The following is a 21352-nucleotide window of genomic DNA, read 5'->3' as shown; positions in this document are numbered from 1 at the left end:
GTTTCCGAAAATCACAGTTGGGAGAAGACATGTCCTACTCAGGTATTGGAAAAGACTGAGCGCATATGTAGAAACACAAGTATGTATGGTGCTGTTTAATTACATATTTATACTAAAGAATCCTGACTATGAAAACAAAACTTCTGTGCACAAGGACAAAAGAAAACTAAATGTAATATGGCGAATCTTTACCAAAAAAAATGTGAATATGAAACCACAACACTTAGTCAAACTCTGTAACTGACATCCATATCTTTGTGTCATATATCTGCTATGAGCACTGTTTTCAGCTCAGGTGTAATTCCATAGCATGTTTTAGCAGTAAGATATGCAAATAATTCTTCTCTATGCCCATGAAAACCAGCCTGTCCTGACCCTGCAGCTCTGACGGGGGAGCCTAGTCCTGGACTCTGAGGTTCTCCCACTCAGTAATCAGTGCTGCAGCACTGCACAGACTCCTCACCATGGACATCAGGCTCAGCTTGGCTTTCCTTGTCCTTTTCATAAAAGGTAATTGATAAAAGTGTGATTATCTCTGTTGTGTGCACTTGAGAATAAGAAAGTTTATTTTTGTTTTGTTGTGTTAGTGATGGTTTTCTAACCAGTATTCTCTGTTTGCAGGTGTCCAGTGTGAGGTGCAGCTGGTGGAGTCTGGGGGCGGCTTAGTGCAGCCTGGAAGGTCCATGAAACTCTCCTGTGCAGCCTCAGGATTCACTTTCAGTAACTATGGCATGGCCTGGGTCCGCCAGGCTCCAAAGAAGGGTCTGGAGTGGGTCGCATACATTAGTTATGATGGTGGTAGCACTTACTATCGAGACCCCGTGAAGGGCCGATTCACTATCTCCAGAGATAATGCAAAAAGCACCCTATACCTGCAAATGGACAGTCTGAGGTCTGAGGACACGGCCACTTATTACTGTACAACAGACACAGTGAGTGAATGTTACTGTGAGCTTAAACACAAACCTCTTGCATGGTATTATTGACCAGCAGGGGGCACAAGGAGCACAGAAAGCATCTAGTTACTGAGTGTTAGTTTATGTAGAAAGACCTGGAACAAAGTAAGCCTGGGACTCCTTAGTGTCTAAGTTGCCTCTCTACAAGGATTCTCTCTCCAAGTGATCTTGTAATAACCCTTGTAGTAGACAAATGTTTATTTGATTTTTTTTACCCTGTTTAATATGTGCTTTGTATTCATTGCATTCATTTATTTATATGTTATGGAGTTTCCTTGTCTCAGTCTGCCTCTCTGTCTCTTCAAGGCTCTGTTCATGGATTTCTGATGCTTCTCTCTCTCTCTCTCTCTCTCTCTCTCTCTCTCTCTCTCTCTCTCTCTCTCTGTGTGTGTGTGTGTGTGTGTGTGTGTGTGTGTGTGTGTGTGTGTTGAGATGGTTGAGATGTCTTTTTCTATCCATCTACACAATGAGGTTGAAATAAAGTCCATCACTAAGCCTGTATTTCATCACTACACATGGATCACAGTATATTGCTAGACTGCTTAGTTACGGAGTCCCAATATCACATTGTCTTCACATCTGAGAAGTAGGCTTTCTGATTGGCTACCTACCAAACCGAACTATTTTGTAGTTATGGAGACTAAACACAAATCTTCCTGCTGGTGTGGTAAGAACTTAAAGCACAAAGTTATACCTATACTCCCATTGAAGATGACTTTCAATGTAGGATTAACTATGATTTGAATAAAAGGCAGAACATGACGTAAGGAAGACAAGAATCTGTTTGAGGACCCTGGATCAGATCCCCAAAACCTAAGGAACACATGAGAGTGTGGAAATAGAGAGTCTGTATCATTCCCTTCACAGTACACTGTATGGTCTTCAAGATAGAGTCAACATGGGAAACAAACAGGGCCTGTGACCCATGAAGAAGATGACTTTGTGTCTCTCCATAAATATCACAAATATCATATGACACGGACCCAACACAGACCCAGCTTATGATGTCAGTAATAAAAATGTGTGTGAGGCTCCAGAATTGAAACATGAGGTCAATGTAAATAGTAATACTTACTGAGCTTCAGAAAGTTCTACACAGGTCCTATTCCACCCAAAGGGTAACATTTCTTAGTTCTTTCTCTGTAGTTGTTACTGTTTAGTTTTGTATAGTTCACCAAGAATTTAATAGACAGATAACTTTTGTGTTTAACACATTAATCTACTCTCCTTCCCTCAGATTTCTAAGGATTTTCTTTTATGCTTTTGTCAAGATACATGATGTAAATGACAATTGGTTCATTCTGAATTGGTTTTCCTCATCAGAAGTCAGGTGTGGCATTTAGAATCTAAATATAACATACTTGTCAATGGCATTCTGGTCATATGCTTGGTGTCACCATAAAACAAAAGTAGGTTCTGGTCATACCACCCGGAAACATTACATCCCTGAGAGAGTAGGGAAGTATTAGACACCAGGGAATGATTATTGTTCAAAACATGAGGTAACCTGGGAAACTGTGTATAATTGTCAGATTGTCATTGAGTTGTAATGCCTGTGATAGTGGCATAGCTGGGAATGCAACACATTGGTTTCATGTTAGTTCTGTAGAAATAAAAGAAATAGTCTCTATTTTCTGGTTTACTCAATCAGCATAGACTAGAAGATGCTGTCAGGTACCACCACAGGTGCCTCAACAGAGTGATTCTACATTCTCTGTCCTGCTCTGCCACCATCAATTCCATTCACCTGTGTGATGACGGTTTCTGAAAGGGAGATGAGGCTTTAACATCATGTCCACAAGGAACTCACAGCTACAACTACAGTAGTGAATGACTGGATAACTGCAAACTGTGGTCCAGACCAACCAATGATGCTCGAGACTGACAAGTTTTCTGATTTCATCTCAATTTCCAACGCAACTTGATTAGCAGTTGGTAAATTTCTTTGATTATTGAAGTCTTCTCAGAGCCAAACGCAAAAGTTCTTATAATTTCTGTACATTTGTAAAGTAAGTGTATATATGTGCACAACAGTGCAGAGGAAGTGGCCATGGGAACCACAGAACACAAAGTAAAATATTCCAGTACTTAAGCAAATGAAGAGAGGAGATAAATGTCACTGAACCCCTGAATTTCTACAAATGCTATAGCAATAGGGCTGAGCTTTCTAAAATATATAAAATATCACCACTGCCCCCAAAACACTGCCTGGAATATGTCCCTTTCAATCTTACTAGCCATAGGATTGCTAGAATGTGGGTTCATTGCAAATGTTTAATTCTCTGCTATTTTCAAGTTGTTACATCACTTCACTCTGGGTTACTTTTCAGAACATTCTATTTTCACCCAGGGGAAGCATCAACATAGTGTCATTTCATGAGAGTCTTTAAATGTATATACATCACCTAAGTGAGGAGTGCAAGAATTTGTGTTGCTTGTTTCAGATCTGTGATTGATGAACTAAATCCAGAATAATTTTTGTTGTTTCTTCATGCTCTGTGCACACCCAGACAAAATGAGAAACATGTATCTGATGAGGGAGGAGGCCCTTGAAGTGGCCACACTCTGAGATCACCTGCTGCCAAATAACTTTGAAAATACCAGGTTCAATATTTTGTCAGACATCTATGAGTTCTGTATGCAACAATTCAGGAATACAGCTGTCAGGACCACTAGGATATAACACTGAAGTCCATCCAACATTAGTCACACAGATTTTCCTGTGCTTTCAATAAAGAGAACATATTTGGAACACCATCTTTACTTTGTATGCTGGTCCTTATGCACTGCCTCTTGTCTTTAGTTTCCTGCCCTTTCTGTTTTCCAGTTCTGATTTCTTTTTCTAATTAACAGGAATGTAGAAGGGTTGCCCAAATGAGCATTTTCACTTCAAGTTTATTTTTCGCAGTGTTTCATCACCACAATTTTAATCCCCAGTAAAAGCAGGGATTCTCCTGCAGATATAGAATGTCCAACTTTTGATAAAATATCAGACTAAAGCCTTTAGCAGGTCATTATCCTGGTTAGTTCATATACAGCAATAGAATATAATACTCATTTTCAACAATTTTATTAAGCTACTTCATACTAGGATCTTCAAAAGAAAAAAATGAAACCTATGTGTTATGTAAGGAAAATATGAATAATCTAGGTAAATGAAATAGAGAAGATAAAGTTGGGTAGTGGAAGACCAGCTGATGAATGTGGATCAGAGAGTCAAACATCTCTAAGCTTTCTTGTTTCAGCATCAGTGAGGTACATACAGAGGCAGATGCTCACAAACAACCATTGAACTAGGTTCAAATTGGAGGAGATAGATAAGGGACTGAGGTAACTAAGGGGGTTGCACCTCCATGGGAAGAACAACAATATCAACATACCAGACAACTCAGAAGAGAAGACCTTGTTAAGCATCAAACGGAAGAGAGGCACTTGGTCCTGTGAAGGTGTGATTCCCCAGTACAGGAGAATGCAAAGGCATAGAGGCAAAAGGTATTTGGTGGATGTGTTGGGGAGCAAACTCAAGGAGGCAGGGTTTGGAGGCATGAGACAGATTTTTCTGGAGGGAAAACCAGGAAAGGGAATAATATTTAAAATATGAAAAAAGAAAATGTCCACTAAAGGAAAGAAAACAGGGGAACAGTAAGCATTAAAAAGAAAATTTTCAAGAGAGGAATACTGAATGTTCAAGAATCCCTTAAAGAAATATTTAACATCCTTAGTCATCAGAAAAATGCAATGCAACATACCATGAGATTACATGTTACCCTAATCAGAATTGCTAAGATCGAAAACTCAAATGATAAAACATACTGGTAAGGATTCAGAGCAAGAGGAAAAAATCATCCTTTGCTAGTGGGAATGTAACAAGTACAAAATTTTTTGAAAATATATTTGATGGTTTCATAGAAATCTTGGAATAGTTCTACATCACGATCATGCTATACCATTCCTCGGTATAATCCCAAAACATCCCCCACTGTAGGGACGTTTGTTCAGCTATTTTCACAAAGACATTATTTGTAATAGCCAGAAAACTTGAAACAAATAGATATGATGTCCCTGAACTGAAGAATAGATAAAAAATGTTTAATAGCTATAAATAGAATACTGTTCAGGTATTACAAAGACATCATGAAATTTGCAGGAAAATGGATGGAACTTAAGAATCATGCTGAGTGGTGTAGTCCAGAACCAAAAACACCTATATAATATGTGTGCATTTATAAGTATATATTACTCAAGAAGTACAGGACAACCATTCCACAATCAAAAGACCCAAAGTAGTTGAATATTAAACAGGTCCCACAGTAGGATTCCTGAATCTCACTCAAAATGTAAATTAGTCAGCTGAGGTGAATGGAGAGGATGAAGTGTGTAGGAGAGGAGGAGAGAAGGGATTTGGCGATGGCAATCAAGTGTGAGAAGGAGGAGGCTAGAGAGATGGCTGGAAATTAGAATAAAAATCTGCCCTAGTGGAAGGGTTCCTCTCTAGTAACTAGCTAGAGGTCTGGGCCAGAATAGTATATGTGAAGCCTATGGGAGTGATCTATCTGAGATTCCTATCATAAGGGGATATAGAAACTGAAGTGGATAACCCTTGTAGCCTGGCAGTGCTTACAGAAGGGGGATTGGCACATTACTTCAACCACAAAATCTTCCACCCATATTTTGACTTGCCTACAAGATGTGCAGGAGCCATAGCAAAACTGCCTCCTCAGTGGCTTCATCGAGCACTAGATGGAGGCAGATGTACAGCCAAACACAATGCAGATCCCAGGGGCTCTTGCCATAGAGTGAGGGATAGAAATGAGCAAGTTGGAAGTGTCCAGACTCCACGGGAAAACGAATAGAGTCAAATATCATGGACCATTTGGGGGTCTACACAGCCTGGGCCACCAAACAGGGGGCATGCAGGAGCCAAACGTAGACCCCATAAATATTTGAGCAAATGTGCAGCTCTGTCCTCATAAGGGTACCCTAAGAAGTTCACCAGGTTGTGTCCTGGTCTCTGCTCTCTGCTATTGAATCCATTTCTCTTTATTCAAACTGCCTTGTTGGGGCTCATTGTGAGGCTTACTGAGACTAGATGTTACAGGGTGGAGTGGTACCTTTACAGTCAGGTAAAGGAAAATGGCAATTTGAAGGGATTTGTAAGGGTGAAACTGGGAAGAGGAGAGAAATGGGGACTGTGACTATGTTGTAAAATCAAAATAAATAAATAAATACATAAATACATGAATAAATATTCAATAAATAAGAAAAATAGTGCAGATAAGGATGCTCTTCTGAAGAAGAGAAATACCAATATTATGGAGTTGGCATCAAAATTCTCTTGACTTAAACATGCTCTGTGATTATATTTCATATGAAAAATTGAAGTTCTTCAACACAGTCATCTCATTTTTCTTCTAAAGCACAAATAATTTTTACCACTATTCTGAGATGTCAGTTGTTAGTTTTAGTAGGTTGACTGGCTAACAGAAGGAACAGAAAGCTAACTGGTGAGCTTGGATTTAGGCAAAAGGAAATAGAGTCTCCCCACTTAGCTAGAAGATTCTTTTCCAATAAGGGTGCAGGACATGTTGGCACTTCCAAAGAGAAATGGGTGAGAGGTACACACCATAAAAATGCAACTAAGTATGGGGTCTGGTGAGGAAGGTAAGGTTGTCCTCCTACCTTGACAATAGGAAAAAAGAAGAAGTGGCTTCCCAAAACTCATAAAGACCGTGTAAGTGGCCCCAGTATCAAGAAAAAAAGATGGGCCACTCACATACCATGATGGCTACCCAGAGCTCCCTAGTGATGGCAGTGGTCATGTCAAGCAAGCTCAGGCCACTTAAGTTCCCCACTGCCAAGCCTAGGAGATCAGCTGAAGCATTACCTGAGAGTGATGTCCCTCTGTCCTGCCCAACATGAGGTCAATCGACAGCCCAATGTCCCTCCTGATGGCACCGAGGACATGCTTCCCTTGGCTTGCAGAAGTTAGGACAAGCCTTAACCAAATGACTTTGTTGACCACATTTGTAGCAGTAGCACGGTGGTCTCTGAGCCTGAAAAGACAAGGAGTCCATGACAATAGCTTGGGCTTATCACAGAGCTTTTGCCAATATATGGTATTTTTGTCTCATATCTTCCTTATCTCTCTGATGGTACACTTTGAAGGTCAGGGCCAAAACTTTTGTCTGTGGAGTTAGGGGTCCCCTCTCCAGGTTTCTAAGCTGGGGTTGCTCTGGGAAAATAAGTAGCTCATCAGATGTTGCTAACATTCTGGGTTTTCAGAATCCAGATTAGTGTATTATAATAAAGCCTTTGTGAGGCATTAGGAAAATTGAAATGGGTTTTCCTGTTTTTCCTGGATGACCTCTTGGAGTTTTTTAAATATTACTTGATGTAAGGCTACCCTATGTAAACTGCCATGAGGCAGGTTACGAATCTATCTCTGGCTACAATGTCACCTTCAGAATTATAATTCGATTTGTGGTCTTGGTCAGTTACCACCACAAATGCAGTTGGATATGCTCCATCTGTTTGATGCACCTGGTCTGCATGTATTCTCACCTGCTCCAAACTCACCTGCCTTTGTCAGGAATAAACTATTGGTAAGGAGTATATGTACATTGTGGAAAGACAAGCTGTAAGATTAAGGTTCTGAACCTTCTTTACTAAAGGCACAGGAGTTAGAGGTATAGGAACCCATTCTCCTTTTATCTGAGAAAGTTCATTAATGAGAAAGGAACATGTACACAGACAGGGCCATCTTTCAGCTCTTTCCTTAAAGGAAAGAACAGTGCTTGGTCAGGTGTCTCTGGCAATGAAGGATTTGGGGGTTTGGCTACAGGCTTGGAGCAGCTGATGGGAGGGGTGAAGATAGGTACCAATTCAGGGCACCTGCATTGTAGTTGCCAGAAGCTGTCACAGGAGGAGGGGATGCATCTGGAGAGGTTGAGCAAGGAGGTTCTTGGGTAGCATGGTGAGAATGAAAAACTGAGGTGGTGCTTTGGGTTATTCGAGGTGTGGATACAGGCCTGCTGCAGGAAGGAGGCAGTTTGTTAGCTGGATTGAGAGTTGTAGCTTCATCTGGTGGAGGTTCCATGGCTAAGAGAAGTTGGGTTGGGGAAACAAGAGGAACACAGGAAGGGGTTGGAACAAAGATAGTTAAATGACTGCTCACAGATGATCTCTTTCCATTTACCAGACCACTGGTAGTATGTATGAGTGCCCTCTCTTTGATTTCTCATTCAGTACTGGGAGTTTAGGCCAGTGATGGAGCTCTTGTGTACCATTGGTAAGACCTTAATTCAAAGGGCAATGTTGCAAAAATGCATCCCTCATTTTAATTAATAAATATAACGTTAGAAAAATCACTAGTCGCTGTTAAAGATGAGGCCTCTGTTTCATCTAAGAGATCAGCTCATTTTTCACGTTCATACACTAAAATGAGGTAATCTCATGTCATGAGAGGGAATAGCTGTCCCTAGGTTAGGAAGTACAGACATAAAGTGGTTGAGATGAAACAAAGCCTCAATGGATCCCAAGAGTTCAGATCATGTGATAAAATATCCCACCTGCTTCTCAGCTAAGTGCTGAAGGTTAACTGAGATACTCATTCTAGGACCAGGTGCCGTACACCTGAGTAATCTTCAGCCTTAGATTTTATTATTACACCTTACACATACTAATAAATATTGTAATCTATAACACAAATATATACATAATATAATACTTTTTAAAAGTGAAAATGTACTGAAAATTACATGTTTTTAAATCTCTCTTTGTCAATATGAACGAATGCAATCAGACCAATCCATTGAATATTCATAAAAGACTGTATATTATATAATTGAGCAAATACCAATTAAATGGGTGTTCATGTTTGAGGTTTATATAAGTAAAAAAGTGACTGAAGAAAGACATTAGTAAGGACCTGTCAACGATGGCTCTGAGGGTACCTGGAAGAGAATGGGTTACAAGAGACGCAAAGAAGGACACAAAGACAAGAGTCCAATCAAGGCAACAATTTTATTTTTTCCCAAGGCTGAATTTATATCGTAACAGGTGTGACAGAGAGAGGTGGGAAGTAAGAAACATTTATGCAGGCCAAGGACACAGTATTCCTGTGGTCAGCTGATGTCAACAGGATGTTGGTTTTTCAGAAAGGTTACAGGTTTGTCATATTATTTATTAGTCAGCAGGATGTTGGTTTTTCAGAAAGATTACAGATCATCACATTGGCATCTTGAAGTCAGATGTATTTCTCAGCAAGTCAGAGCTTTATCATATCATTCTTCATCCTGACCACTAGATTTGTATTAGTCTTCTGCAACATGCTGGGGATTTTCCATGAACCCAGTCATACTTAACTCTAATCATAATAATAACATCAATAATGGAGGGTTTCAAGGGCATCGCTCCCAACAAGGATCCACCTCTGTAATTTAAGACCACTATAAATCACGTGTGGATTTATCATGAACTCATGCTTTTCCTAATCACTTTTTCCTAGTAACTTTACTGTAGAGAGATTTATTGAAAAGCAGTATTATGGGACAGAATAGGGACACAGATTATCTCTGAAGTAACAAAAGACAAAAACACATGAATAAGTGGACTTAAACACATTCCCTAATATAGTATAGAAAGGTGCATTTATTTCTATGATACTCCTATCCAAATTTTTGTAAACACAGTAAAAATATGAAACTCAATATGAGACCTACTAGAAGAAAGTCTGAAAAATATCCTCCTAACTCTCAGAGTATCAGAACAAGAGGAACACAGCACTAATACTGTTAATGACCATTAAAGGGATGGCTTTCTCTCTAATGTGACTGGTCTGCACCACAGCTGCTCACAGTACAAAGATTATGCACAAGGAAATAAGAAAAACAAAATGTGGGGACTCCAAGGCCAAGTAATAGATCCACATTCTCTGAGTCCTAGCAAACAGATTGTGATAACTCTGCAGTTCTCTTCCCTGGTGTTTCCATTACCAATGCATGGGGAGAAGCTGTCCAGTCTCTTACTCTCTATGGTGCTCAACACAAGGTTCCTCATGTTCATGCCTGCCCTCTGCTCCACTTTGTCTCATCACTCAGTGATCTCTGACTTACCTTTCACTTCAGTTAACATAAAAAATGGTGTCAGTCTACTGATTTTTATGAATTTCTATGAACAGCTGACCTTCCCCTCACTCACCAATGGATAATCATATTTAGAATACATTTATTTGCTACAAACTGAAACAAGAGACAGAGAGATATGAAAGTACATTGATACAGATACTGACATAAATCAAGAGGTGCAAAGACTTGGTCCCAACTACAGTGTCCCTAAATAGGAAGGCTAAGTCACTCAGCCAACAGACATAGGACACACATCAGTCTCTTGGATCTACTCTCAGATAAACCTGTGAAACAAAATGGACTAAATATTTGTGAGCTGCTTTCTTAAAACTTATTTCTAGAGGCACGATGAGACTAAGGTGAGTCCACAGAAAGTGTTTTGTAAAACAGTTGATTCCTCATATATACAAAGGTATAAATGTATAGTTGGAAAACAATTTCATGACTATTTTCTAAGTAATAACTGTACAGATTTTTGCACACAATTGAATAATCATTACTTTTATATGTTATACTAAAACAAATGCAAATAATGCATACCTATCCTACTGATATTGATGGTTGCCAATTTATGTGAAGATAACTTGAAAATCAATTGCAATACAAGGCTATTTAAAGTCTGTGCTTTTGCTTCTTTACTCTCAAACCACCTGGTGATGTAGGTGACACTAATGCTGTTCTGAAGGGAATAATGAAATAAAAAAAACCTAAAAACATAATAATAGAAAAGAATTCAAGAGAAAGATTTTCTGAGGGGAAAAATGACCCCAATTCCATCCTAAACTTCTAGTGCAATTTGCAATGATACAGGATTGCATTGAACATAAGGTAACCTGTTCTACTTGTATTGCATGAATAAAGATTCACCTACTGTAAACCTCCCTATCTCTCCCACCCCTCTTTTTGCTTCCAAGGCCTGCACAATGTGACTACTACTTTCTGCTTTTTATTTGGAATTGGAAATCCAAACATTACCAGGGAAAAGTTCCTGAGTTTTCAGCTCCATGTTTTCTAAGCACAAAGGTAATCTCAGGCACATAGAGAGGAAACTAGAAATTCTGCCCTGCACTTCCTTTTATCTACTCAGGATCCTCCCTCAATGCAAAGCAGCCCTCAGGCTCAGACTGAAAGCCCAGGCCTAGCTGAGGAGCCACATCTCCTTCTCACTAGGGCCTCCATCACAGCAGGGCTGTCCTGGTGCTGCTGCTCTGCCTGGTGACATTTCCAAGCTGTAAGTGTTTCAGAGTTTCAGGAGAGGGACTCAGGCACTTATTCTATAGCATGAATGACTAATGGTGATGTTGCTTGTCCCCAGGTGTCCTGTCCCAGGTGCAGCTGAAGGAGTCAGGACCTGGTCTGGTGCAGCCCTCACAGACCCTGTCCCTCACCTGCACTGTCTCTGGGTTCTCACTAACCAGCTATGGTGTAAGCTGGGTTCACCAGCCTCCAGGAAAGGGTCTGGAGTGGATTGCAGCAATATCAAGTGGTGGAAGCACATATTATAATTCAGCTCTCAAATCCCGACTGAGCATCAGCAGGGACACCTCCAAGAGCCAAGTTTTCTTAAAAATGAACAGTCTGCAAACTGAAGACACAGCCATGTACTTCTGTGCCAGACACAGTGAGGGAAGTCCACTGTGAACATGCACAAAACCTTCCCTACTAGGATTCTTAGGACCAGCAGGGGGCGCTAATGATCAACAAGTTCCTTTCAGGATCACTTCAGAATCTAGGAAGTTATGCCCCATGCTGTTTGAGCATGTGTTTTAGTGTTAAAGAAATGGACTCTTCTTCCAGCCATGGAAATTCTCTACAACATGCTTTTCAGTGTCATACTCTATTAAACTTCTTGTTTCTTCACACAATAGAAGAATCATTAAGTGGTTCTATGATCTAACAGTGTAAAATAAGAACAAATTGGGGTTGGGGATTTAGCTCAGTGGTAGAGCACTTGCCTAGCAAGTGCAAGGCCCTGGGTTCGGTTCCCAGCTCTGAAAAAAAAAGAACAAATTATTGAGTTGATATTTATGAAGAAAACTCAGTGAAACGCTGTGGATGAGGACACCATCAAGATTTGTTAATGTATTGTTTCTCTCATGACTGCAGTTTTAGTAACATTTCTACTGTCTATGTAAATTAAGTTTGAAGACAATTGCATTCATCTTCTCTAACACAAACTTTTCAAATACATGTGCACAATTTAATGATGAAATAAGTATCACTTTGAGGGCTAACTCATGTTTTCTTCTTTCCATATATAAAGACCACAATACATTGTTATTAACTGTGACCAACCTCCATACATATTATTATTGAAATAACCCTTTCCATCTAACTGACTAGTCTTCTCATTCTACACTCTCTAAACTATAATCTGCCACATGGGTGTGGGCAGTGAGAGAAAGCCTGGTAAGGTTGAGTTAAGGCTACAAGACCCACAGATCATGAAGGGATGATAGGAGTTTGACTGCTCCTACCACCAGAAGCCTGTCACTAAACTGCAGCCTTCCACAGCTCCACCCCCAACCCCAGATAGATTTTGGCCATCAGTCACTTAGGGACAACACCTCCAAGCCCTTCTACATGTAGGTGAGACATCCCTAACCTCTCAGACCAAGCCTACAGGAAGCATTCACTGTCAGATCCCAGCCCACCACAATCTGTGTATACAGATTTTATCCAGGAGGAATAAAGGTGCATGAGAATTACTTTGCCTTATGAGAGCTTCTGTCTTAAGTGCTGTAACACCATCACCAGGGAAGATAACTTATCTTGTAAAATGCTGCCAGGAGCTCCCCTGCAACCCAGTGCAGCATCTTGGAGAAACAGCAGCTTCAGTAGCAGCAGCAGCAGCAGAGACACACTGGCCTCAGAAGCAATTCCCTCTCCCTGCTCACTCCCTTTCCCCCTTGCATGAACCCTCCCATCTCGCCTGGCTGGAGATCACTGTGGACAGCACCCAGTACAAGGCCCACAACCAGTCTGCCTTAATTTTACTTTGCTTCAGATCACTTTGGGGGTTGCATTTGACAAGATGTTGTTTGGTTCGCTTAGAACCCCTCTACCTGGTGACTTTTCCAAACTGTAAGTATTTCAGGCCTTCCAGAATGACATGGATGACTGATGGTGATGTTGTATGCCCCAAGGTGCCTTATAGAGATACAACTAAAAGAGTCAGGACCTGACCTTCTGTAGACCTCACAAAGCCTGTCTCTCACCTGCCCTGTCTCTGGCTACTCATTATACATCCATGGTGTTCATGGTATACACTGGGTCCTCCAGGCTCAGGAAAGGATCTGCAGTGTATGCCAGCAATGTGAAGTAGTGAAATCACATTGTATGATTCACATCTCAAATCCTGAATCAGCATCAGCAGAGACACATCCAAGAGTCAAGTTTTCTTAAAACTGAACAAACTTCAAACTGAGGACGCCCCTCCAGTGCTGGTGGGATTTAAACTGATAAAACAACTCTGGAAATCAATTTGAAGGTGCCTCAGAAAATTGGTATTGGTCTATTTGAAGACACAACAATAGCAATCCTAGAAATATATACAAAAGATGCCCCACCTTGCCACAGGGGCACAAGTTCCAGTATAGAAATAGTGGCCTTATTTGTGATAAACAGAAGCTGTAAACATCCAAGATATCCCAGGACAGAAGAATAACTACAGAAAATGTCGTTCATGTATACAATGGATTACTATTCAGCTATTAAGAAAAAGGCCATGTGCAATTTTGTAGGCAAATGGATGGAATTTAAAAAAAAAAAAAAACATCATTCTGTGTGAAGTAACTCAGACTCAGAAGGACATGCACTATATTTACTCAATAAGGATTGGATATTAGAAAAAAAAGAGTAAAGACTACTCAAGTTACAGTTCACAGTTCCTGAAAAGTTCAACAAGCTGAAGGGCCTGAGGGAGGATGCCTCAGTTCCACTTCTGAGGCAGATGAAAGACAATGCAGGGGGAAGTAGGGAGTGCCTTAGGGCGGGGCAGTGCTGCCTCAGGGGGGTGGTGGTTACAGGAGAGGGGAAATTGATCTGGTATTGGATGGAGGAAAAGGACTGAAGCCCTGAGGATGAGCAGAAAGTATGGAAACAGGCAAGTTTGGGAGTTAGGAGCTTGGGAGGACCCTCCGGAATGTACCAGAGACCTGGTAGGTGACAGACCCTTAGGACTCAAAGGAAGGGACCTTAAATAAAATGCCCACAATAAACAGAGGTAACCTGTAGAGCCCACCTACAGCAGAAACCCTGAACATCAAGTGAGGGATGGGGATTTCTATCCCACAGTAAAAACTCTGAGCCCTAATTGCTCCTGTGTAAAGGAACTGCGGGGGATGGAAATGGAGAAAAGCATGAGGAAAAGAAGGTCCAGCAACAGGCCCAAAATGGGTTCATGGAGCACAAGGTAGAAGATTGCAGCACTAAAGCAAATGAAGAGAGGAGTGAAATGGCACTAGATCCCTGTACTTCCATAAAGGCTGCAACAATAGGGCTGAGTTGGTTACAACATATAGATCATCACCACTTCCTTGAATATGTCCCCTTCAATCTTGTTCAGTAGCCGAAGAAGTGCTAGGATGTGGGTTCATCATCAATGTTTACTTCACTGCAATTACACAATGGTCACCTCAGTCCACTCTGGGTCATATTTCACAGTATCTTATTAACATATAGGCAAAGCAGCGACATGGTATCATGTTACAAGAGTCTGTAAAAATATGTACTTGACCTTAGTCCTCAGTGAGCAGTACAAGAGTTTGTTTTGCTGGCTTTCAGATCAGTGAGTGATGAACTAAATACAGAATGTTTTCTATTTTTCTTTGATGTTCTGTGCATAGAGAGGGATGGACAGTGAAGGTTTTAGTCATGTATCTGATAAGAAGGTGGCTCTTGCAGTGGCCAGACTTAGAGATCATCTGACCCCAAATTTACCAGAGGGTTCTACATAATCTTGAATACACCAGGTTAAATATATTGCCAGCCAAATATGAAACCTGTACAATTATGCAAAAGAGTTGTTACAGAGAAAGAGCCTCCCTTGAGGAAATTCCTCCATGAGATCCAGCTGTAAGGCATTTTCTCAATTAGTGTTCAGGGGTGGAGGTGGCAGGGCTTGTGAGTAGTACGATCCTTGGGCTAGTAGTTTTGGGATCTATAAGAGAGCAAGGTGAGCAAGCCAGGAGAAGTAAGCCAGTAAGTAAAATCCCTCCATGGCCTCTGCATCAGCTGCTGTTCCTGACCTTCTTGAGTTCCAGCCCTGACTCCCTTTTGTGATGAACAGCAACATGGAGAGTTTAAGCTGAATAAACACTTTCCTCTACGAATTGCTTCTTGGCCATGATGTTTGCTCAGGACTAGAAACCCTGACTAGGACAGTGGCTAATTTCTTCTGAAATTCAAAATTGAAAATCTGTGTAAAATATGTGTCTTCTGTAAGAAAAGTACGGTTCCCTGAGGAAAAAAAAATGAAAGAGAGAGGAGGATATTGAGTAGTGGGAGATTGGCAGATACAGTGAGATCAGAGAATAAATATCTCTAAGCTTTTTTGTCTCATCATCAGTATTGTACATCAAGGTAATGGTAGGAATCCTTTGAGGCTCAGGTGACTCACAGGACCCCAGCGTCCCTATGCTCCAGTCTCACTGCTCATATTAACTCATTGAATAAGAATCTCCAAGATATTCCTTTAGCACACATTTCTCACAGTCCTGGGACTCTCATCACAGAAGCCACAAAAATGAATCAGAGTCCAGTATAGAGTGAAGAGACCCCCACATCAGTGGATTTCAGTTCATCTGTTGAAAAAAGCCCACATGGACAAATCAGGCTCTCATCTTAGGATTAGTGCACACAGTGGCCTCAATGTTTTGCTGGAATGAGTTCTATGTCAAAAATCATAATTTGCCCTAAATATATGAAAAGGCATATCTGTTCTGACATTGTGGTCTCTCTGGGATGTGTTAATTAACACATGTGGATTAAGTCTGTGGAAAAGGACAGTATCCTGAAATACCAGATTCTGAAATCATGATCCATAAATGCCCTACCGTAGCATGTACAGAATACAGCTGAATTAAAGGAGATTCATATGCTATGAGCCCACCACCACCTGACCACACTCTTAAAACATGATTACACATAATTTACGTATTAAGCAGATGCTGGAAATTAAAAAGACATAAGATAAACTTGAAAATAATTTCGACTGTCTATGTCAGAAAAGTCTAAAGTCTAAATGGGCATGGAATAGCACTGTTAGAATGATGTTTCAAATAAACTTCAGTGGCACATGTGACGCTTCGCTTGAGAACACTGTGACCAGGACTCAGAGATTGCTGCTTACTGGAAGAACCTAGTGTCTCACATTTGAGCTAGAAAGGCAATATTTAGAAAGCCAGTGTTGGCTGTGGGTTCCATCTCAATGGATCATCAAATTGAGGGAGCTTTCAAGGTCAGATGGATGAAATTATTAGAAGTCTGGATCTGAACAGGAAGTTGAACAGCGCCACACAATGTTAAACGTAAATCATCCACTGTCAAGTTACAAAGGACCAGGCTGAAGATCAATTCATTGGTGAAAAAGAATGAATGGGCAGTGGGATTGAATTGAAATATACCAGAACCAACATTTAGATTTCTAATTCTTAAGGATTTATTTTTTTACAAAGAGCATGTATAATGTGTTATTGAGATCTGTTGTGCTTTGAATGTAATTGGTCCATAGGAAGTGGTATTACTAGGAGGTGTGGACTTGTTGGAGTAACTATGGTCTTGTTGAAACAGTACATCACTATGCGGGGGAAGAAAGACAGGTGAAGTCCAATGTTCAAGTTCTCCCTACTCTGGAAAAGAGCCACCCTTTCTTGTCTGCAAATGATGGTTTCTTCCTGGCTGCCTTCAAATCAAGATGTAGAACTTTTGGATCTTGCAGCACCATGTCTGCCTAGAAAGGAATGGTGTCTTAAGTCAGCGACAAATAAAACCAAAAGAAGGGGAATTTTGTGACCAGTGCACACAAGTAGACTGTGGTGAGAAAATTAAGATTAGAAGGGGAAAACAGAACCAGTTAAATAAATTCAAGGTCATACAAAGAGTTAATGTACAAACCCAGTTTGCTAAGTTATGTTTATTGGGGAAAATGAAAACTAGGCTAATACAACATGAAGGCAGGCAGCACTTACCTGGTATAACAATGGACAAAGAGAATGGTGAAGTTACAGGGATCATATGGAGAATTTCTGGATGAAAAACAAGTCAGTTTGATGTAAATAGAAATATTTCTGAATAGCAAACACAGAGCTATAGAAAGACATTGACTTAGAAAGTTTAATTTGCGAGCCTTTATAAGGCCTGAGGACAGTGTTCTCTCATGAAAAGGTAAAGTACAGAAATATCCCAAGTGTTGGCCTCATAGAGAAGGAGTTTTGCTAACCTCCCAAGGGAGGTGTGACCTTGTGCAAGAATATCAGGGAGAAGCAATGTCCAGACAAGTCAAAGGGAAAAATTGAGTTCCTACATAGAAACACAACTTTGTGTAGCAGTTTTTTTCCCTTTCATACTAAGGAGATAGAAATTATATAAGAGAAAGTTCTATGAACATGCAAAAGAGAAAAGGAAATGCAGTGTGTTGAATGCTTAGCAAAGAAAATGTGAATATGAAACTGCAATACTGTGTTAAATTCTGTAACTGTCATCACTGTATTTGATAGTTTATATCTTCTATGAACACTGTGTCCTGCCAAGTGTCCAACTGTAGAACTTGCAAGAGAAAGAGCAAGAGGACAGGCAAATATTGCTTCCCTGAGCCTGTGAAAGCCAGAACTTCTCTGACCCTGCAGCTCAAGGAGAGGAAGCCAGCCCTAGATAGCCAATTCTTCACATTCCCTCATCAGCACTGAACACAGATTATTCTCTGTGTACGTGGGGCTCTGCTTGGTTTTCCTTGTATTTATTTTATGGTTATTTAAAGGTACCTGATGGAGATGAGATTCTGTGTTCTGTGGACAGGAAAAAGACAAAGATAGCTTTTTGTGACATTTTTCTGACCAGCATTCTGTGTGTTTGCAGGTAGTGCAAATTATAGTCAGAGGAGTGTGGGGGAAGCTTAGTGCACCCAGAAAAGACCCTCAAACTCTGCTGTGCAGCATCTGGTTTCACCTTCAGGAACTGGCATTGGCTGTCTGCATACCTGATGTGATCAGCAGGGATCTGAAGAGCTCTGGCTCAGCTACAGCAGCCAAAGAGTGGCTCTACTGCAGCCACCACTGCTCTGCATCAGGATGCAGTAGGCAGCTAAGAGCCAAGGCCAACTCCACTGAGCAGGAAGTGGTTGCAGTAGGCTTGAGCAGCTTCTGGCAACAAAAGCTTCAGAAGACAATAGTCTTCCCTGGTGTGGTACAGCTTGGTAAGCCTGATACTCTCAAACAATCTTTGGTGAAATGACTAGTACAGTTTCATCCTTGTAGTTGGATCTTATGAACATTTTGGTGTGGATTGGGATCTTAAAGCAGATGTTTTCTGGTGGCTTGGTCTCAGATGTTATGGATGCCTCATCATCATGTGGAAGGACTTCAGATATTATCCCGATGTGACTGATTGTCTCATTCCTCTTCATCGGGTATAGAGGTCATCTCTTCCAAGACAGTATCTTGGTCAGGAGTAGATTTTAATGCCTAACAATCCTCAATTATGATAAGTATTGGAGTTCCGGAGTCCACTCAACCTTACCAGGTTTTCTGTCTTGTGGCACAGTCCACTGCCCCACATGGCAGGGCCAAGTTCCACCAGGATCCAGGAAAAGGGCTGAGGTGGGAAATATACATTAATAGTGATGACACTTGCATCAATTATGCCAAACCCTTGAAGGGACAACTTCTCCAAGAGGCACTGCCAAGAACACCTTGTACCTGGAATTAGCAGTCTGAAGTTTGAGGACATGACCATGTACTACTGTTCAAGAGACATAATGAGTGAATATCACAGAGAACTCAGAAACTGACCTCCCTGCAGGGAGCTCAGCAGGAGCAGGAGCCTCTGAGAGCATTCAGAGTCCTTCTGTAACCTCTTCAACCCAAATATGCCCATGCAAAGAAAACACAACTCGATAAATATGAATACAAGCTCACGCCTAGATTGGACAGATCTACCACTACACTATCCTATTCCTGAGCTGTGAAATCCTTCAGAACTTGCAGTTTCTCCATGCCATGTGCTTCAGCTCCATCTTCCTCCTTCTCAGAATCCCTCCCCCGCTCCTTCTGCCCTACCTTGACTTCCCCTGCCCAATCACTGGCTCTCCCCTTTATTTTACAAATTAAATGTAGAGTAGGTTCTGATGAAGTCATCTAAGTTCTGAATAGTGACTAGGCAGCCACCCTTGAGGCAGAGGAATGGACATCAATATACAGATAAATCCAGGGGAAACCACAACAGCAGAGCTCTAAGTTACAGAGAGTGACATGTTCACAGAAGCATTAAAGAATGGACTCCTTTATTTCTGGACTCATTGTAAACATACACTGTATAGTATTCCTTGAAGTATCCAAAATCTTATTGAAATACATATTTTCAATTGTGGTATACATTTTCATATTAATTTATTTTACTATTTCTCTTTCGCAGCTTCCCTTTGACGCTCTGTGTGTATGCATGTATGTATGGGTATTTGTGTACACTCTATCAATCTGCACCATAGATTTTAAGACAAATTCTATCACTGAGCCTGAAAAATCACAAACTGACCTGAAGGGTTGGACAGCAAGCTCCTGCGATTCTTCTGTCCTCACATGTCATGGATTGGATAACTGGTTAGCTGCCACACCCAACTCTTTGTTTAGGCATAGAGAACGAAGTTCAAAGAAAAGATCCCATGCAATGCTACTTGATTGACAAGGATTTGAACCACAGATATTTTCACAGATCCATTATACTTGATTTCAAATTTAAGATGTGCTCTGATATGAAAAAAATGAAGATCATCACACGGGGCAGAGGTGATTCCGTGATGTGACCAGCATCAGTTCCAGAAGAAGAAAAAGAAACCAGAGATGGTAAACCATAAACACAGAGCTGCTCAAACACACATTAGTCTGAAGGACAAAGTATATTCTGTTTGATTCCTCATTTAGTACTGGGAGTTAGGCCAAAGATGGATCTCTTGGGTAGCACTGGTAAGACCTTAATTCAAAAGGTAATGTTGTAAAAATGCATCCCTCATTTTAATTAATAAATATAACTTTAGAAAAATCACTAGTCCCTGTTAAAGATGAGGCCTCTGTTTTATCCAAGGGATCAGCGCATTTTTCACATTCATAGACTTAAGTCAATTGATCTCATGGCATGAGAGGGAATAGCTATCCTTAGGTTAGGAAGCACAGATATAAAGTCGTTGAGATGAAACCAAACCACAATGGATAACAAGAGTTCAGATCATGTGATAAAACATCCCAGCTGCTTCTGAGCTAAGTGCTGAAGTTCAACTCAGATACACATTCTAGGAGCAGGTGCCATACACCTGTGTAATATTCAGCCTCAGATTTTATTACTATGTTTTGTACATACTAATAAATATTATAATCCATAACACAAATATATACATTATATAATGATTTTTAAAAGTGAAAATTTACTGACGATTACAGATTTTTAAATCTCTCTTTGTCAATATGAATGAATGCCATGAGACCAAGCCCTTGAATATTCATAAAGGGCTGTAGGTTATAGAATTAAGCAAGTTTGGAGAGAAGAAGGATTCAGGAGAAATGAAGAAAGCAAAAATAATGATCAGAATGTATTGTATAAAAAGATATGCTTATGAAACAATCCCCTAAAATCAAGGAATAGACAAGGCTGCCCACTCTCTCCCTACTTATTCAATATAGTTCTCAAAGTCCTAGCCAGAGCAATCAGACAACAAAAAGATATCAAATGGATACAGATTGGAAAGGAAGAAGTCAAAATATCACTATTTGTAGATGATAAGATAGTATATTTATGTGATCCCAAAGCTCCATCAGAGAACTACTAAACCGGACAAACACCTTCAGCAAAGTGGCTGGGTATACAATTAACTCAAATAAATCAGTAGCCTTCCTCTACATGAAAGAAAAACAAACCAAGAAAGAAATTAGGGAAATGACAACCTTCATAATAGTCCTAAATAATATAAAATACCTCGGTGTGACTTTAACCAAGCAAGTGAAAGATCTGTAAGTGAAGAACTTCAAGCCTCTAAAGAAAGAAATTGAAGTAGATCTCAGAAAA

General features: G+C 40.4%; 2 gene segments (V, D, J or C); both read left to right on the top strand.

Annotated features, from left to right (window-relative positions):
• Window positions 1-378: 378 nt before the first annotated feature.
• LOC134479172 (immunoglobulin heavy variable 3-30-like) lies at window positions 379-986 on the top strand. The segment is given in 2 exon segments: window positions 379-510; window positions 622-986. Coding segments are annotated over 2 exon segments (411 nt in total).
• Window positions 987-8892: 7906 nt separating this feature from the next.
• Window positions 8893-11722, top strand: LOC134479171 (Ig heavy chain V region PJ14-like). The segment is given in 3 exon segments: window positions 8893-8904; window positions 11252-11312; window positions 11397-11722. Coding segments are annotated over 3 exon segments (399 nt in total).
• Window positions 11723-21352: the final 9630 nt, after the last annotated feature.

Source organism: Rattus norvegicus, chromosome 6, assembly GCF_036323735.1.
Source record: "Rattus norvegicus strain BN/NHsdMcwi chromosome 6, GRCr8, whole genome shotgun sequence".
Taxonomy (NCBI): Eukaryota; Metazoa; Chordata; class Mammalia; order Rodentia; family Muridae; genus Rattus; species Rattus norvegicus.
This window is presented reverse-complemented; position numbering and strand designations above follow the sequence as displayed.